This window comes from Lonchura striata, chromosome 3 (assembly GCF_046129695.1).
Source record: "Lonchura striata isolate bLonStr1 chromosome 3, bLonStr1.mat, whole genome shotgun sequence".
Classification (NCBI taxonomy): Eukaryota; Metazoa; Chordata; class Aves; order Passeriformes; family Estrildidae; genus Lonchura; species Lonchura striata.
In genome coordinates this window covers 45,462,285-45,482,530 of record NC_134605.1, presented here as the reverse complement: position 1 = coordinate 45,482,530, position 20,246 = coordinate 45,462,285, and the positions used below count along the sequence as shown (strand labels likewise).

General features: G+C 35.1%; 1 protein-coding gene across 2 annotated transcripts in view; it reads left to right on the top strand.

The window, feature by feature from the left end:
* Positions 1–20,246, top strand: part of LYST (lysosomal trafficking regulator) — a 75,310-nt gene that overhangs the window by 36,150 nt on the left and 18,914 nt on the right. For both annotated transcript variants that reach the window (XM_021527093.3, XM_021527092.2), the window contains exons 17-34: positions 496–741; positions 2,201–2,374; positions 2,633–2,782; positions 3,396–3,533; positions 5,194–5,392; positions 5,838–5,969; positions 7,982–8,627; positions 9,008–9,185; positions 10,030–10,199; positions 11,630–11,860; positions 12,733–12,899; positions 13,371–13,523; positions 14,781–14,972; positions 15,452–15,630; positions 16,596–16,802; positions 18,052–18,228; positions 18,696–18,772; positions 19,686–19,874. In XM_021527093.3, the coding sequence (XP_021382768.2) occupies positions 496–741; positions 2,201–2,374; positions 2,633–2,782; positions 3,396–3,533; positions 5,194–5,392; positions 5,838–5,969; positions 7,982–8,627; positions 9,008–9,185; positions 10,030–10,199; positions 11,630–11,860; positions 12,733–12,899; positions 13,371–13,523; positions 14,781–14,972; positions 15,452–15,630; positions 16,596–16,802; positions 18,052–18,228; positions 18,696–18,772; positions 19,686–19,874 (3,605 nt within the window). The remainder of the gene's footprint in view (positions 1–495; positions 742–2,200; positions 2,375–2,632; positions 2,783–3,395; positions 3,534–5,193; positions 5,393–5,837; positions 5,970–7,981; positions 8,628–9,007; positions 9,186–10,029; positions 10,200–11,629; positions 11,861–12,732; positions 12,900–13,370; positions 13,524–14,780; positions 14,973–15,451; positions 15,631–16,595; positions 16,803–18,051; positions 18,229–18,695; positions 18,773–19,685; positions 19,875–20,246) is intronic.

The window sequence follows — 20,246 nt, the reverse complement described above, 5'->3', positions numbered from 1 at the left end:
CTTTATTAATAAAACTTGTGTTGAATTTCTCTTATGGCAAAGCTGATTAAAGAATAGAATTAAAACAAAAAGCTGGAGAAGATTTGAAAAAACATCAGTGTTTTGAACTTTCCATTTTAGAAAAGGAAACTCTTTACTCAATACCTCTATTTGCTCATTTTATTTTAAATGTGTAAGTAACTTTGTTTTTTATGCAAAACAGTTATGTAATTTTTCAGGTGATGAGAGGGGGATCCTTGGTGAAATTTCTTAGTGCTTTCTTAATTCTCTGTGCTTTAGCTATTGCATGAGTTTGCTAAGATCTGGAAATCCTGTTGCATTTTAGTGTACATGCATCCGCACACAGCCTCAGTGCATGTTAATAGTAAAGCAGAAATGAACTGCCAAAGTTGTTACTATTTGCTGTTAGGTGACTTTTGTGTTTGTCTTTTTGCATCCTTGGCAGGGGTGGGGGTGTTAAATTTCTAGAAAAAAAATAAATTCCTTTATTTTCAGGAGAGTCTTGCTGTTGTTTATACCACAAGCTGCCCTGGTCAGTACACCATATATGAGCCTGTCATCAGACTGAAAGGTCAAGTGAAAACTGTACCTTCTCAGAGACCTTTCAGTTTGAAAGAAGTTCAGAGCAATGTGCTGGACTCTCAACACCTAAAAGCACTTCAGCCAGTGGAATATAAGACTCTTCAGAGCATACTACATGAAATTGGAGGCACTGGTGCATTTGTTTTCCTCTTTGCTAGGGTAAGAGAGCTGGAGGAGTAGGGTGTCTGTATGTGTTTTCCTATATAAAATTTTCCTTGTATCTTTCTTCCTTGGGTAGAAAATCACATTACTCTAGCTGCCTTGCATGTGATGCTTTTCTGTTAAAGAAAACTTGTGGAAAATACCTGCAGCATAAAACTGCATCATGCAGGTTGTTTTAAACGTTAAATGTAATTATAATTCTGTTGTATTATAGTTTTTATAATATTGCCTGTATGTAAGATGGGGTTACATTATGATTTAGAAATGGGGCTTTTAAATATCAAAAGAGAATATTTTTAGGGATGCTTTATAACTGATTATATTTTTCTCTGATTTTGTGGCACCTAAGTTCATTGCCTATCTTTAACCACAGGATAGTCACAATGCAAGTATGAATAAATGTGAAACTACGTGGTGTGCAAAGCTTTGTATTTTTTTCATTGAATAGTGAGAGCTTTTTGGCAATAACTGTTCACCTGTCTTCAAAGGCTTATCCTAAGAAAAATGGCTATTTGAAAAATAGTAAGGCCTTAACTTAGTTACTGCTTAACTGTGACCTGTACATGGAGAGGCTAATATTTGTGCTAGCAGTAGTCTCTGAAGTACTACAGTAAATTGAATATACTACTGTAGGCTTAAGACTTGTCTGATTTATATGCCTGTGGTATTGTTCTGAAAGATATGGTGAGAGTAGTAACAAATGCACATTAGATTATGGTTATAAAGACAATGCCTGTTGTAATTTCACCACTGCATCAGTAAGGCAAGCTAGATCAGCTGTGAGACAATACAGGTCTTGTAATACAGGTGTGAATGTGTAAGTGCAGTAGAATTAACAGGAACATGTCAAGAGAACCTACAGGACCTAAAATCCCATTAATGTGAGATTTCGTTCTTGTATATTTTTGGTAAAAATGGTAGTTGCTCTTGGGATTCAAGAATTGTAGAAAGCAAGAGGGAAAAAGGAATAATGGTCTTCATCTATAAAATTGCTGGTCTCTTTATGGAGAAAATAAAACTTTAATGTTAGACATTTAGAGCTAGACTTTGTCCAGAACTTCAGGAACCTTTTTTTATCAGTTAAACACTCCAAAAAATACTTTTTTCAGGGCAAACTGTTGATTCTTATTAATGGCTCAAGTATTTCACAACCTTACGACTTTGTAGTATGGCAAGTACATTCTACTTAAAATTTATTCAGAACAGATTTTTTTCTTTGAAAGGGATTCTTGTAATAGGACTTGTACTTCCTTAGCAGATCATAATTTAGCACACTAGAAATTATCACTTCAAGTATAATACCTGAATGTATACACAGACAAAATGAAGGTTACATACATAATCTCACATGCTTCAGAAGAGATTTAATCCATAAGTAGTTACTTAGGAATGAAACAAAGCTTTTGTCTAGATGCTTCCCACTTAAACTGTCTTATTAAATTTGTCTTTTCCTCAGGTAGTAGAGATTAGCAGCTGTGAAGACACTCAAGCTTTAGCACTACAACTTATACTATCTTTAACAAAATACAATCAACAGAGAATACAGGAGATGGACAACTGTAATGGTTATTCTATGATTCGTCGGGTGTTGATCAAACAAAAATGCATTGTTGGATTTTGCATGCTGAAGGTAAAGTCCTCTTCTAAACCTGATATTTTGTTCAATATTAGGACAAATCTAGAAGCCTCTGAAATTTTAATTGTACATTTGAAGCTGTTTTTATGAAGGCAAAACAGTGATTTGAAGCAAGATTGGTGTTGACTAGATAGATATGTCTTCCCTATCAAGAGTTTTTCATCTCTTTAAAGATTTTAAGCTTTTTTTAATTGGGTAGAACAACTGTACTGCTTTGTTTTGATACTTAAAAAAAATTCTCCCCTCTTTTAGACCCTCCTTGAAGGATGCTGCAGTGATGAGATTCTCTATGTAAATGAAAATGGGCAATTCCAGCTTGACGCAGATTCTACTGCCGTTATTCAAGATGTTCAATTGTTAGAAAAGCTGCTGCTTGACTGGAAGATATGGTCTAAAGCAAAGGTAAATACTTTAATTTTGGAAGTACTTCAGGTCTAAAAGTCATTATTTAAAGAAAAATAAGTATTATCATTTCTGAAATTATTTTCTCCAGTTACATATTTGCAACTGGAGGAGTAGTATTAGTTAGTTAATTACTACAATTTTCCAAAATTAATGTTCCTTGCTTTTCTTTGAATAGCTGTTTGTAATATAAATCTCCTATAGTCAGTGGTGCAGGTAGCCTTAGTGTATTAAATTATGTAAATGTGCTGTTATGCATATGACTTCTTAATTGAATTGATAAATTTTTTTGTGGAGAAACTAAGGAGAACCTGTTTTTTCTTGGCGTTAAATTGTTGAAGATAACTGTTCAAGGTTAATATAGCTAAAAATGTACAAAATTGATTTTGGACAAGTTTTTTTTGTAGTAATCATTAAAACATACTGAATTTTGTATGAGCATGACTTTTCTGATTGGTTTCTAACCTGTTCTGACCTGAGCACTTGAATTCATTTAGTCATTGTCTTAGGTGCAAGACTAACTTGACTTTGTTGTGTTTGTTGGGCTTTTTTCCTCAGTATGTAGACTCACAAATATATTTTTGAAGTTACATTCCTGTTTTTTGTTTTTCAGCAAGGTGTTTGGGAAACCCTGTTAGCAGCTCTAGAAATCCTTATCAGAGCTAACCATCACCAGCAGATGTTTAACATTAAACAGCTATTGAAAGCTCAAGTGGTCCATCACTTCCTGTTAACTTGTCAGGTTCTTCAGGTACTTCCACTTGAAAATCCTATTTTGTGCTTGGAAATACTTATTTTTATTTGAGGAGGGTGGGGTAGAAGTGACTAAATTCTGTACAAAAGTTGAGCAGACTGTCCTGTGTGGCATTGTTGCTGTAAACTGGTTCAGTTCCCTACTGGGTGCTCTGTTTACTGCTGGGCAGGAGGGACAAGAGCTTGTAACCATCTGGTGTGATTTGGAAACCTAGGCTCTAGGTTGCTTGCACAGCCAGACACCAGCAGGAGCTGAAATGAACTGTCCCTTTCATATAGAAAGACCTGAGATGAATCTCGCTGTTTGTTGTCTTTGTTACTTAAAGCCAGATACTGTACAGGTAGTGAAGCTGTCTGTGCTGTATCTCATCAGAGCTAATGGGGCAGCCTGCCTGTTGTGCTCAGTCTGAGCACTCATCTCAGAATTTTGGTACAGTAGTAGCTTCTTTGGCATGGAAATAGCTATGCCAGAAAGAACTTTAGAGAAATGTTTCAGTCCTTTGATAGACACTTGTTAGGAACATGATTTTGAAATGGTTTCCTCCTTATAGTACATGTATCTATTTGTGAAAATAATTATTATAATCACTTTTTCCTCTATTTTTATTTTCTATCTTACATTCCCTTTTTCTCCAAGTTTCTCACTTCAGCAGATAAAATGTATTTTTTCCTCTTTTAATGATTTTTTACAAAAATATTTTCCTCACTTTAGTATCTGTAAATTTTTTGTTTCTTCATTTTTACGTAGTGTTCCCTACTTTTGGAACTTGTTAGTGATATAATTAACTTCTCAAATTGTATATTAGTGCAAATGCCTAGATAGAGAATTTTTCATAATATTTATTCTGTCATATTTCATATTGGGGAAAAAGTTATTTTCTTGATTAAAAAACTACTCAAATTGGTCAATGATTTGGCAGTTTTATGGGGACTGATGGAATGAAGGTGAAACTATATAAGCCATTCTCTTTGGGAAAACGTACTTAAATTAACTTCATTTAACTGAGACTGCTGTGAGAAAAGATTAAGGTGCTTGTATCAAAAAAGGAGGTACATTTAGAGAAGTTGGAAAGAAAGAAGATAATCACTGTGCTCATCTTTTGGCAGGGTTTCCCACAAGTTTCTTGAAGTTTAGTTCTAAAATCTATATTATTTTAATAATTTTTTCAGGTAGCTGTTGTTGAACTATATAGAATGCTTGATTAAGCTGAAATTATAAATATAATTATAAATTCATCTCAAATGTGTATGTTCATAAAAATGTCTACTGAAGTGGAAATAGTGAAGACTCTGCGTTACTGTTCAGAAATTAATGTTTTAATTACTGGTATTGGCAACTACTAATTTCTCTACAAATGTGTAATCCAATGACAAATAAAGTATACTTTTAATGGTGATTCATGTTCTCAAGTTTCAGCATTTCATGGCAGGGCAGTATAGTATGGAGAAGATGCACATTTTTCTAAAAATCAACTTGCATAACATCTGTAATATTTGGCGCAGGATGGACGTATAGTAGCTCCTGTCATAATTAAAGAATTACAGCTTTATTAGCTGAGCTTCTTTTCTTGTCTGTTCTACTACAGCATGACAACTAAAGACAGTTTGTCAAATTAAAATTGCAAGTATCTTACAGTTGTACTACTCTTTCTTTCTAGGAGCATAAAGAGGGACACCTTGCATCCCTGCCTCGGGAGGTTTGCAGGTCATTTGTGAAAATAATTGAAGAAGTACTTGGTTCTCCCCCAGACCTGGAATTACTGACACTGGTCTTCAATTTCCTCTTAGCAGTTCACCCTCCCACTAATACATATGTTTGTCACAACCCTACCAACTTCTACTTTTCCCTGCACATAGGTAAATATGCACATTTAACTAAACAATAGGATAATAATGTGGAAATAAACTAATATTTTTTTAAAAAAAGTTCTCTGTATTATAATGACTACATATTAAAAATTATTGAACTGTTGGAACTTAATACTGTAAACTACTTTTACTTTTCTGAAACAGGTTACAGTTAGACTTTGTTTACTTGGTTTACTTGGAGAGCTTTCTTCTGTCTATAGCCATATATAATTTTTATTGTTCTAAGGTAATTTTGAAGTAATCTAAGGTAAATTTTGAAGTTATATCACTAACAGAGAGTGCTTTTTCTCAGTTGTTTGGACTTGAGCACTTCTCATTAGCCTTAAGTGATCAGCCCCAAATGTAACCACCACTCACTACTATGAGTCTAATTTATCAGCAACGCAAACATAAAAAGCTTATATGTAACTTCCCCCTTACCTTTTCTTTCTAGATGGCAAAATTTTCCAGGAGAAAGTTGAATCACTTAGGTACCTGAGAAATTCCAGCAGTGGTGGGAAGTCAGTAGACAATTCTGCATTTATGATTACATCTCCAACAGGATTTACAGCTTTACCACTGGAAGGTAAAATGAGAAAAAATAATGTTAAGACACAATCTTTTGGCAAATTTACTAGAGTGCCCTGAAGTGCTAGTTTCCCACAGATACTTTTTATAAAGCTCCCCCTGTCCTTTGGAGCTTGATGACTGAACAGCAGAGTAAGAAGGATGGAACAGGACATGCTACCTAAATTCCTCTTCATTCTTAAGTTGAAGAAAATTGCCAGGCTGATGGCTTGTGCAGTGAAATGCGCCAGAAAGCAGAATCATTTCATTTGTTAACAGACCTGCTAGAGATGTATGAGAGTGCCCTGACCAGGCAGCATCTGAAGTAGTTAGCCATAAACAGCTATTTTATGTGGGCAGAGAGCATTAAGCTGATACTTTTCTTTCTTTGTGCATAATCCCTAACATCCACCCATATATTTCAGATCATGTGTGACTGGCTATATTCTGGTTATCACAGTGTAATACCTTTTATAATTGATATCTTGTTGCTATTTTGTTTAGGAAAAGGAAATTGAGTGTTCAAGCTTTAGTTGATACAAGTTATTCAAGTTTTTTTTTTAGTTTTTTAGTAATGAAGTGGTATGGAGAATGAATCACAGTACTAAATTGTGTATAGAATCAGTCCTTTTCCCCATATGGAAAACATATGAAAACTCATTATTCTAAATAAGTACTTTTAATACTTTTTAATGTCAGTATTACCAAATTATTGTTTTTGGACAGAGATTGTTCATGTGTACCAGAGGAATACTCAACATAATTTTTTGGGAAAATGTTTGAGTGTTTGTGATTCTTAATTTGAATTTCCAAATTTATATAAATAAATGTATAATTTATATAATCTTATATTTAAACAGAACAAGGAGTAATGAGTACAATTAAGAGGGGAAGTTTAGGTTAGATAGTAGGAAGAAATTTTTCACTGTGAGGGTGGCAAGACATTGGACTATGTTCCCTGGGGAGGCTGTGGATGCCCCAACCCTGGCAGTGTTCAAGGCCAAGTTGGATGAAGCTCTGAGTTTTAAAGGTCCATTCCAACATCTTAATACCGTAAGATTATATAAAACAGTAGAATTTACATGCGTGTTGGGTAACCTGCTACCTGCATTTGGATTTGCAATTTGTTTTGCTACCTGCTAATGTGTGTGAAATCTTAACTGTAAGACTGCTGCGGCTGTGTAGATCTCCTTCTGTGAAGGGCAGTTTGATCTGGCTGTGTTCGTACATGTATGTGTGTATGAATATTCATGTATTTCTTTCATATATTTCATAGATTTCTCATAAAAACTACATTCCTAATGGATTGTCATTGCATTAGTACTAACTGATGCATAGTTTTCAAAATACTTGTGAATGAAAAAGTTCTCTTTTTCCTAGTCTAACAGGTAACTGCTCCTACCAGTCTTGTATGCAGACATCTTTCTCTCTCAAAACTATATTTTGTTAGACATGTAATATGCTCTGAAAGTTTGACTGTTTCAGGTCAAAATGTGCAGTTACAAGCAAGCACTGTTAATTAAAACACGTAGTTATTTGTTCTAAATTTGAAGTATGTATAAAACCTTGGTGCAAAAGAGTTCCTGAGTAGTAATTTGATGTCCACTGAAACACTGCAGATTAAACCTCTTATACTAAGTTCTTAATAGAACAAACTTCTTTATTTGACCCTGCTTTAAGTGAGTATTCTGTTGTAGACACCTCCAGATGTGCCCTCCACCTTCCATGATTCTGTAAAAGTTCCTGCTGAGAGTTAGGTGAAAGGATCATAACTTAAATCTAGAAGCTCCGCTATATTGGCAAAGATTACTTTGCTTTTTATTTCTTTCACATTTGTGACTTGCTAAATATATGGCTGCATAATAGTTTAATATCTCTACTTTGATTAACCAGATCTGAGCTATGTTAGGCATTGAATCAGTTTTTCTCATAAAATTAACTCAGGACACTACAATTTTAAATAGATGAAGAGTGTAAAAGATGAAAAGCTGGGCTTTAGTGTGAATGTTTAAGATACCCTTATTTCTCTAGGGAGCATTTCTAAGGCTGATGTACAGCAGAAGATAAGCTCACAAGCACCTAGAAGGCTTTCTAAAAGCCTACCAGCATCACCTACTTCCTCACCTCAAGTTCATAGAAAAAGACTGACTGAAAGGATGGGAAGCAGTGTTGATGACCTGCAGATCCTTGGTGAGCGTGACTACATTGATCTTCAGGGTAGAATTGATTTTGTAGAAAGTTCTGAATCTATAAAGAGAGTGCAGGAAGAAATCTTTCTTAGCAGCTGTGAGTCTGCAAAAACAGTTTGTGACTCAGAGCTAACATCTGCCGAAACTCTACCTCTTTTGCAATATCCTCAAATGTTATCTACTGAAAGTGCATTAGAGAGTAAAGAAGCTGATCCAGACCTGAAATGTAGTGAAGCTGCTGGTGGTGCTGGTGGAGCTGAGGCATCGCTGCGTCGTCCAGACAATCTGAAAGGACTGCCTTCATTTCAAAAGGGGCAGAGTAATTTTGCAGGGTTGGGTTTGGCATTCTCTGTTCTTGGAGCATCATCAGCCATTGCTCGCTGGCCAAGCTTTGCTGACAAGAATGGTCTTTCTGAAGACTGGGACAGTCTTGCTTTTTCTTCACCTAATGAGAATACCCCAAAGCCATCTGAAAGCCCTGATGACAGGTAAGCATAAAAAATAGTAAGTTAACATGAGCTTTAATTTCATAGTTCTTGCTCTTTGTTCTTTGCTGTCATATACAAATTTATAATGTTCCGTTGTTTCATTTTTTGCTGTATTTACAAAACAAAATTTAAAAATCAGGATTTGTGCTGTGTACACTAAAAGTGGGAACTGCTCACAAAAAGTAGTAGTTCTGGTCAGATTATCCTTTTTACTCTCTCCCATCTAAAAATAAGCGTTAATGAAGATTGGTAGTTCGGAGTATTGGAGAAATTATGTATTCGAATTTTCTAACCTGAACCCTTTTTCTGTCTCTCAATAATTGCAATTTTGCATTTTTTCATCTTTCCTGCTGTAGTGAAATATATTCCTCTGTTTTCAGACATGCAGAAGACTATCTTGTGCTTATCTGTTGCGGGTTATATGATCTCTTGCGTGGAGTTCTCCTAATTCTACCAGATATCATGCTAGAAGATGTGATGGACAAACTTATCCAACCAGATTATCTCATAGTTCTGGTGAACCACCCATCTCCTCTCATACAAAAAGGAGTTATTAAAGTAGGCCTATATAAAATGTTTTCTCATAAAAAGATGTGAACCAGTATGGTTGAAGTGTTAGAAAGTGGTGGGGTTTCAATATTTTTGTTTCTTTTTCTTCGGTTTCCTACATTTATTTCTGAGTTTTAAGATAAGTTTTCACCCTATGGATTAAAAAAAAAGCAAGCACACAACAAAGAAACATAAACACAGACTCTTTGAATAGATAAATACAGTTCCTAAGAGCTTATTGTTAGGATTACCATTGTAAATGGAAGCAACAATGCAGAAAGTCAGTGACACAAAACATGATGCAGTGTGTAAAAAAGTGCTTGCACCTTAGTTTGACTTGTAACAGAGTTGACTGAGTTATTCTGAGGAGTTGTCCACACATTTGTGGACTGAAGATGGACTTGAGACTTCAAAATGTTTTCAGAGATTTTTGTAGTATTAAGGACAGTGTTTCTGTAGATAAAAAACTTTGAATAGCTTTCTATTTTAATTTGAAAAATAATAAGACTGTATGGCTTTATTGAGAACAAAAGTCATGCATGCATTTGAGTGCACACTGAAGTGTAAGACTGAACAAATATAAAAACGTTTGAGTATTTATGTATGCATTTGCTAACTATTGTCTGTGATTTCATCTGCACAAAACTTGATGAAATATGTGTGTTCAGGTAAAAAACATTATCAAATATTAATAGTAACAAGGACAGTATAGATTGCAGCTGCAATGATATGATTGATGTTTGCAATCTTGAATTTAAAAACAAATATTTCAATAACAGACAAAAAATTTAACTTTCAGGGCAGTTATATTAAACATTTCATTCTTACGCCATAATTATGCTTTTTCTTGTAGTTGTTGGATGCATATTTCAACAGAGCAAAGAGGGAGCAGAAGGAAAAATTCTTAAAGAATCGTGGCTTTTCTTTGCTAGCCAACCAGCTGTATCTTCATCAGGGGACTCAGGAAGTTATAGAATGCTTTTTGGAAATGCTTTTTGGCCGCTCTGTTGGCTTGGATGAAGAGTAAGTAATGCTCTGCTTTTATGTCCTGTAACAATTATGTGAGTTATAAGCAGTGCACTTTGCTGGTCAACAACAATAAAAAAGATTCCTTCGAAATTACTTAGGTATGTTTTGCTTGTTAACATTGAAATGTATTAAAATCCTTAGGGCTATTGTGTGGCCCTTAAGTTGTTTGTAAGCAACTTCATCTGATGGAGGCTGTCAGCGAGGATCTTGTAAGCACTCAGACTTTGAGTGCCTCAGAAGCTTCAAACTCAAATGTTGTGTAATCAGTTTAACTTTCTCTGTCTCTGACCCTACAGGAAACTGATTTGTATCCTTAAATGTTTTAAGTAGTAGTCACTAGACTCCTCCTCTTGGATTTCGGTAGGTATTTAAAGAAAAATCTTGATGCCACAGCTGCTTCCTTGTCTTGGCTCCAAATTTAAATGGCTGTCTCCTTTAGAGAAAAATCCCAGAGACACACCGTTTTCATGAACCAAAGAACCACCTTATATTGACAGAAAAAAAGATTACCTTTAAGCAGTCAGCTATATAAGTAAATGATTTTTTTAGAGTTAGTCTGATACTTAATGCTTGTACAGAAATCACATGTGTAAATATAAAAATTGGAAAAATACTGTAAAAAGTTCCTTCTCAATTGCTACCTCTGCAGGATTTGTAGCCAAATTACTTTTGCCTCTTGATCTGATCTTCACCATTCGAAACCAATTCTTATTTAACTGCAATATTTAGTCATGTCTGCTTAATTTGTCCCAAGGCAGAGAACTATTACTTCTTCAGGATTTATTATGTGGCTGGAAAGATAATTCTAATGTCTAATATCTCAAGTTCTTATGATTGTGTATAATAGTCATATGATGGGCTGATAACCTTATAATAGTAATGCAGTTTCTTGGTGTACAAATCAAAGTGGTGCTTCAGACCTTGTTTTAATTCTGCAATCACTATAAGCCAGGTGCCAAACTTAATTAAACCTCAGCAGTAATGGATATAGGATATAAAGCCTGCTGCCAGTCAGTATTTTGTTACAGTGATGACAAGCTGTATCTGTTCTCTTGATGGTGTCTATGTTAGTTATAATAGCGACATTGGAAGGGTGATGCAACGTTCTTCTATACAGATTAAAAACTCCTCTGTTTTTATGAACTATTTTCATGTCTATATTGTAGACAGTTGGTAGTTAGCTGAAGCATCAGATTTGCTTTTTAGGCACTTCATTTCTTTGTGACTATATGAAAAGTTTATTCTTCTCTTACTGGATTTTTTAGTAGATGGATATTGTTACTACAGTGAAATGTAGGAAATTACCTTGGACATCTTTGCCAAAATACAAACATATGATACATAACTGGTACTCCAGTTGTCTGTATTGTTGTTGTTACCAGGTTGTTCTTTAGGATGCCATTTACTCATATTTCTGTTAACAGATTTGATCTGGAAGATGTCAAGAATGTTGGACTCTTTCGAAAATGGTGTGTCATTCCTGTTCTGGGTCTAATAGAGAATTCACTCTATGATAATGTTCTGCTGCATAACTGCTTCTGTCTCCTCCTGCAAATCATAAATTCCTGCTCAAAAGTTGCAGACCTGCTGCTTGATAATGGTTTGCTCTATGTGTTGTGTAATACACTGGCTGCTCTCAACGGACTGGAAACAAAGTGAGTATTGTTTTTGTTGCTATCAAATAGTCTAGGCACAGCCTTAAGGCTAGCGAGAAATTACTGTATTGCATTTTTTCTCCTTTTTAAAATTATCAGAGAGCATGTACAAAATACTGGGTTTGAGGTTTACAATTTTAGACCTGTAAGTTAATGCTTAGTCAGTTCAAACAGTGGGATATAAAATGTTCTTTCCATACCTTAAACATTCAAGTGAAATGACATTTTAAAATGTGTGTTTGTCACACTGTCTGCACTTTCAATGCTTTTTTTAATAAAACTGAAAAATAAGATAAAGGCCCAGGAAATGGTAACATTCTACTGTCTCTATGGCCAATATCAAAACTGAAGAAAAGTCTTCCTGTACTGCCTGTGATTTAATATTTGAGATTTTGGGTAACTTCAATGACTTTATTAGCAATAAGATTATACAGGGAGCAAAGGAGAGACAGGGTATTGTTATTTTATTTCATTTGTTGGTTACCTGAAGAAATTGAAAGGTTTCCTTTTTACCTCAATATAGTTTTTATTCAGCATGATTACAAAATGAGATTGTCCTGATATTTTTTGAGAAATATGAGATTTCAGACTTGTTCTTTAACTTAAAAATCTGATAGTAATACATCATTGCTTTTCCAATAAAACATTAGAATGCCTCAAAAATTTGTAGACATCCAATCTGCCAAAGTTAACACTAAAGAAATGCCTTGAATTATAATGTCCTACTCCTCAGCAGTGATATTTTTATATGAAGTACAATAAAATATTAGGTGCAGTTGGCAGAAGTAGCAAGGGGAATAATAATGGGTCTTGTTAAGGGTGACAATCTACTAGAATTGTCATGTTTCTGGTAACTACAACTTTGTTTGCAGCATTCCCTTGAATGACTACAAGTTACTTGCCTGTGATATACAACAGCTGCTGGTAGCAGTTGCAATTCATGCCTGCAGCTCCTCAGGTTCTCAATATTTTCGTGTTATTGAAGACCTCATTGTGCTGCTGGGTCATCTCCAAAATAGTAAAAATGCAAGGATGCAAAGTAAGTTGTCTGCTAATTTTTGGGGTCATGGGACTGGAAAAGTAAATCACTTCCCCACTGTTTTTTGTTTAATATTCCTGCTGAGAGAGAAGGGGGAGTTTTCTGGTGATTAATCTTTCTCTTCTAAGTGGTTTTCAAATTAGTAGTTTCCATTAGGAGCCTGCCTTGTGGTCAAGGATTGTGTACTGCTAATCTGAAAAAACAGTGACTGTAAAAGTTCTTTAAGGATATTTAAATGAAAACATTCTGTACTATTTCATTTAGTTGGTTTTAGAGTGATTAAATTCAATGGCTTTTCTATGACAACTCGTTTCTGTAGTACCTTATCTGTGGCATAGTGAAGTGACTTTGTGTGACTACTGTGGAATCTAGAATTTTATAGCTCTTGACACATGTTATGGTTTGACATGTTACAAACATCTGGTAAAAATTCTTGAAGATGTCGTGTATACTTTGTATGCTTCTCTGTAGATATGGCAGTTGTTCTGCAGTTAAGAGTTCTTCAAGCAGCCATTGAGTTAATAAAAACCACAACAAGCCAAGACGCTCAGGAGCAAGCCGGCTCAGCCCCAGCACCCTCGGCACCACATCGCGCAATGTTTCAAAAGCGCAAAGGCATGGCGGGTGAGTAGCAGAAGTGTGCTTGTGCTAATTGTGCTTTCTCCTGTACGTATTACTTGATGATTCCATGGTATTACCTTCTTTGGGGATTCTCTTAAATTCACAAGTTGCTTAGTAAAGATGTTTTTAAAGTAATTTGTAACACTCTTAATATCCAACCTCACAGTAAGTTAATGCCAAAATCAAGTTAGTGCTTGTACCTAACACAGCTGCGATGTGGGGATTGCTTTGTTGCACAACTTTTCATTAGAGACCATCTTGAAATAAATACCTGCCACTCCAGATTTATACTTGGAAGCCACTGTGGTTGTGTTTTTTTAAAACATGTGTTGAGTTCTAGCTTTAGCAGTAATACTTTCCCTGTATTTGATAACTAGTCAGTCCTTCTGTAAAGGTTTTGGCATTGCATGGAAGTTGATTTTATGTCTCTCAAAAATAAAGCTGCATTAAAGACTTCACAGAATATACAATTTAGAAACCTGGCAAATACTTATTATTTCCTGTTTACTGTGGGAATGTTTCTCTTGAGATGGTCAGTTTTTGAGAACCCCTCTCCATCAACCTAGCGAAGTATATATATATATATATATATATATATTTATATATATGTTCAGTACAGTGGAAATGCTTTAATATTAGTGAACTTGGTAAGGCACTAAAGGTTAACAGAAATGGTTATTTCCAAAGGAAAGAAGTACAGTCCAGGCCTTCCAGTTCATGTCAAGAAAATTATGAGGAATATTCTTGTGAGTTAGATACTTTGCTTCTATTACTAATTCTATTAGTAAGATACTTCGCTTCTATTGCTCTAGAGGAGCAATAGGTATGCTACAAAATGTATTCGCTGTTATGTCTGGCTCATAATTTGTGCTGATGAACCCGCTCTGCAATATGCAAGATTTTGTTCTATCACTGATTTTTAGTCCTTTATCCTATTTATACAATAAGAAGAGGAATAAAAGTAGTGGGTTTGAATGTTTAGCACAAAGATATGGAAGTCATACAATAAATTGGATCTTAAGACTAACTCATTTCATGGTATTACTTATTATTTGAAATTTATATATTTATTCTCAAAAAGCCTTAAAAATAAAAAATTAGAAAAACAAACACCCAGTGACACTTATGTTCCTTTTGATACTGATATATTTCAAATGTTTATTTCATTAAATTATGTGAAATCTTTGGGTGAAAGTAGTTGCTGTGCGTGGAGGTTTTGTGCATTTTAGTAGAATTCTGTTCATGCTTCTATCCTTAAAGGTTCCAGGAAGTTTTCACTTGCTCAGTCTGATGCTCTGCTGGTGAAAATGCGTTCACTAGCAAGTGAGGAATTCAACATGATGATGCAGCGGAGAATGAGCCAAGAAAATCCTATCCAAGCCACTGAGTCTGAGTTTGCACAAAGGTTACAGAGGCTGACTGTTCTGGCTGTTAACAGGCTCATTTATTTAGGTAGGATTTCTTTTTGGTTTGTTTCTGTTCTGATGAAAAATGAGTTCTTGCTTTTGGAATGCTGAAGTGTTAGAGAGGAAAGTTGTTCTAGTGACACAAGTTTAATGGATTTAGCCATAAAGCATCATTCTCTGATTTGTCTCTCAGTATTATGTAACTGGCAATCTGGGTAATGTTTTTATCTTAATGAACAGAACAAGTTGTTTTATTTCTACATTAGTCCATTCATGTGTTAACTGCCTGAATTATTACATGAAGATTTAACTGCCTAAGGGAGCATCTGCTCTCTTAAAATACAATTTTTCAATGAAATGGCTACATTGGTTAGCAAGACTTGATGACTTTGAGAGCTAGTTCAAATTCTACAAGTATGATAAATATATCAGTAAGGGCAGTATTTGATATATTGCCAACTGAAGGTTTGTAGGATTGTCTTGCTTGAGATGGTACTGATCAATATGTACCTCTTCAATTTTAAGCCTCTACCGAAGAGTGCCTTGATGTACTGGGTATAACAGAAAATACAAGTCAAAGCAGACTTTCAGCATCCCAGCTGGAAGTTCCCGAAGAGGAAAGCCAGCAAGAACTGACTAGCAGAATAAATCCTTTTCTTAAAGAAATGGTCAAAATGTTGGTGGAAGGAATCAAAGTATCCATTGTAAGTAATTAGATGCTGTCCACATCAAAGCATATTTCATAAAGTTCCTTTATTAGGAACTTTCATGCATGGTGTATTGTCCATTAATGCTTTGGTTACTGCCTCTGTCCATTCAACTATGGCATTAAAAACTGTGGCTTCCCAGTTACTTTGCAGTTGTAAAATAAAATACAAATCTGTTCTGATTTTTACCTTTACATTTAGCAAAATTCTTCTTGAACAAGAGCACAGAACTTAGACATTCTTGTACTATGAAAATTTGCTTGGTCTCTTAAACTTCAACATTTAAGTGTGTTGAAGCCTATAAAACCGGATCTTCTGTGCACCCACAGGTGGTGGAGATTTTCTTTAAGCAATTTGTTTATAGTATATCTTAGAGTTGAGAAGGAGAGCTTTCTCTTTTTTTCAATTCTTAATAAAGTGGTGAAAGTCTTCTAACATACAGGTGTTAGCTTTTCAGCCCTTCCAAGGCAACCCGTTTTTGCTTGGATAATACAAAGTGTATTATTACTCTTCCTTATGTCATTTTAGTAAAAGCAGTTCTACCTAATTTTCTTTCTAGCGTGGAAGAATTACGTCTGATAGGTATATTATCTTTCCATGGTGCCATATTTGTCAGACTTTTCAAAGACAGCAAGTTTTTTCTTGTGAACTCACACACCTCCTTCCAGTGCCTGGTTTCTAATATTTTGAGGTGATCTAGTCAGAAATTGGTGATGCAAAAGGGCTGTTGATTAAAATAGCATAAAGAAACGCTCTAGTTTTTAAATCCTCTACATCACAATTTTCACTTTCTAGATTGTTTTAGTAGAATGCCTTTTAAGCCATAATAATAGTCACTATGCTAAACCAAAAGACTTTTTTGGTAGCTAAAACTGTCTTTCATTTTGATCATATTAATGTGAAAAACTTGACGGAAGAAAGTCCTAATCCTGTAATATTAAAAAGTTGTCTCCATTACTTAGGGCACCAGCAGAATGAGCACTCCAAAACAGCAGTGGAACAGAATCCTCTTGTTATGTAAGGACACATTCCGTACACAGCTTGGGAGGCTTCTTGTGCATAGCTTGTCTCCTCTAAGTCCTTTGCAGGAGAGGAAGCAGGCTTTGGAGATGGCACATGAAGTAAACCAGCAAGAGATTTTGCGTGACTGTCTTAGCCCAACTTTGCAGGTAAGCTCAAGAGTTTTTGAGAGAATTTTCTAAAATCTATATTCAATTTTTTGTCTAGATTTTATGACTATTTAGAAAATAATATGTGTATGTGGCAAGTTGTTCACTGGTACTTGAGCAGTGTTTAGTGACTGACAATACAAAACACCTGTGTGCAATTGCTGTATTATACTGAGGACAGATGGAATTAAGCGTGGTTGGTGCTGTTCTGCATCAGACATATCCCCTGTGCTGTGCAGAGACAAAAGGTGAAACTAGTTTTAACATGAAGAATTTTACTGAGGAAGCTGGGAATTTGCATACCCTAAAAAGGCAAATTAAGGAAGGAATTATCCTTGCTTTGGAACTCTTAACTACAGAGTTCCTGAAGCTTGTAAGAATTGATTGCAACTAGATTTTAAGCAGTCAATCCTCAACCAAAGCAATACTCTCTTTTCTTACTTAGCCTTTATTAGACCTTAAAGTGGGATTCTGTGTTTTTAAGTTAAAAAGCTGAATAGTTCTCCCTGCTTTTCTGAGTTTGTCAGAAGAAAGCTTCTAATTGTGCTGTGTTAGTGCAAGCTTGCAAACAATCATTTCTTTGAGTCACAAGGAGAAATCAGGTAGGAATGTTGCAGTTGGAGAGCTTCAGGAACTGCAAGAATGAAATAAAAGGCATGCCACAGATTGAGTCACTATATACTAAGGAGAGAAAGTTTTATTTGATTAGTTTATGGCACTCACATATTTCTGATCACGTGTACATTATTCAAATAAATAAGCTTTATCAGGCAGAAAAGAGCTGATGTACTAGCAGTGGCTTCAGTGTGGGAGTGTCATGTTGAGTGCATTTATGGCTTATGTCTCCTTCATTATCTGTCAGCTCTAATTTGATTAATCAGATGAGGTGTAGGGTTCTTGGCAGGCAAAATTAGAAGTCTCTGGCACATAGAGACCTGAATTATAAATAAGGCTGCAGGAGCTGAGTACTGGGGGAAAAAACAATTTTCTTGCAAGCCATTTGAAAAGTCACAAGAGGCTGGGGTAAATTTTACCGTGTGAGAATAAAATTCAGCATATTTTTCTAGTTTTATAACAGTTTAACCATTAAATCTGTCTTTTTCTTTAAATTAGAGAAAAATTAGAAGAAATCTTCACAGTCTGACTAGAAAAGGGAATAAAAGTGGGGGAGGGAAATACTGCTCAGCGTTGTGGAAATGAGCATGACCATACATCTGTATTCTCCTCTTTCCTTCTTTTCATCTTCTAGCATGGGCCTAAATTAGTGCTCTATTTGTATGAGTTAATGCACAGTCACAGCGATGGAATGACCAAAGAACAGCAAAGAGCAGCAGGAGACTTAATGAATACATTGAGAAGTTGTGGCTATAAATGCATTCCCCTGAGCCCACGACCAAAACCAGATTTAATAAAAGCTTTGAAAGAGGTTTGTGAATAAAAACTTTGCTTTAAAAACTGGGTGTATTTGAGATAGTTGTCTTGTATAGGATCAGAGTTTAACTGCAGATTGTGGTGTTCTTTAGTGCATGGCTTATGCTTTTGGGAATTCTCTTTGGGTTCTCAATATTTCTGTCACATACTCTCAACTCTTCACAGCAAGCTCATGAGCTTCTTAGTTAAACATATTATTTAATCCAGAGGGAGATGAGAGTTCATAATAAGCTGCTCTTATTTTCAATAATTTTTTTTTATTTCTTGCAAAGAGAAAAGTTTATATATAAATATAATAAAATGGCAGTAAGTGAAATGAAACCTTGCTGGTTTTAAGTGCTGTGAAGATATCCATTGAAAGTTTTGTCACTCTTTCTTTTTAAAACTGGCATGCCCTTTTGCCTCCCCTTCCTTATTTTGTCCATCTGAGAAAATAAAATAATGTGTTAAACCTCCATTCAGGATCAGAAGAAATATGAGATGGAAGAAGGTGTAAACAAAGCTGCTTGGGAGAAGACAATGGCTAATAATCGGCAGAAGTAAGTACCTTGGAGGCTGCAAGAACTTTAGGAAATGTTCTCTATTCAGCACTTCCCATTGTAAAGTTGCCTGTGTGATTATGGATGTTTTTTTTTCAAATTAACAGCATCAGTAGCTTTCAGAGTTTTAGGTATGCTGTTATTGGCATATGCATTTTGGTAGGTTGTATAATAAATGGTATTGTGTGAACCTCAATACTGAATTGGTTTTTTGCACATTTGGCATTTAATCCTTAATTTTATGGCTATTGCATCTGTCCAGTCAGGTCTCCAGTTGCTGTGGTCTGTGCAATTAAATTTCTCTGCAACTAACCAAAATTTTCAATAAATGAAATACTGTATTCATTATGCAATTTGCATATTTTTTGTGAGCTATGTAGACTACTGCTCCTTGGTATAATTGTAAATTTCAGTACATTGTGATAGATTGAGTTTTCCATTAATTTAAATTTCAGGCTTTGCCATAAAATCAGATTTGAAATATACGCACAATGTGTTCTAAAGTAAGCTGTAAAAGCCAGCTTAGTCAAGTCCATGTAGGCAAGTGTTAAGACTTTATGTTGAATGACTTAGGAGACTTAATCAGTGGTAAATTAGAGTCCTTTAAACACTTAAAGTCCTTAAAACTCCAGATTTTTATTGTAATAAGTATAAATGAATTAGTCAAGCACATTAAAACATAGCCATTGATCTTTTGACTGTCTTGTTTTGTCTTTGGCCAAAAGTAATAGGTTTTTTGATGACTGAGAAGCAGAAGGTATTCATGAATCTTATTATGTAGGCTAAGTTGTTCTACATCTGCTGTAACAAGAGCTCTGCTTATCTTCTGCCAAACTGATTTTATTTATGAGGTGTTTAGGTCTTTACCTTTTCAGTGTGTTTATTTGCCATTTTAAAACACAACTCTTCTCAGTCTCTTTCAGCGTCTAGATACAAAGTCTAAAGACATTTCTAAAATAGCTGGAGACATCACACAAGCTGTGTCACTGTCACAAGGAATGGAAAGGAAGAAAGTAATCCAGCACATCAGGGGGATGTATAAGGCAGAGCTAAGTGCCAGCAGACATTGGCAGGAACTTGTTCAGCAGCTTACGCATGATCGGTGAGTCCTCTCATCTCGGGGAAAAAATGAGAGAGACTTGATACCTGACATGTGCTTCTCATTCTACTCAGAGGCATATGAAATGGAGATGATACTAAAATTAGAATTACTTCTGCTAACCATCTGACAGTTAGACTTGTAAAATACTTGATTTTTATTTTTTTTTACCCTAACTTTTAGGGTCAGTAGCCAAGTAGTATTTCTATCCCATTTAGACAGTTTTTTTTTATCACATACATTTTGCTGTGCCTAATACAATGAAGAGTGTCCTAAAGTTTTCGTATCTTGCACAACATAGATGGAGTAAAAAAACATTTTTGAGATAATGTTATTCACATTAGCATCTAGATACTCTGTTCACTAAGTAGTGTA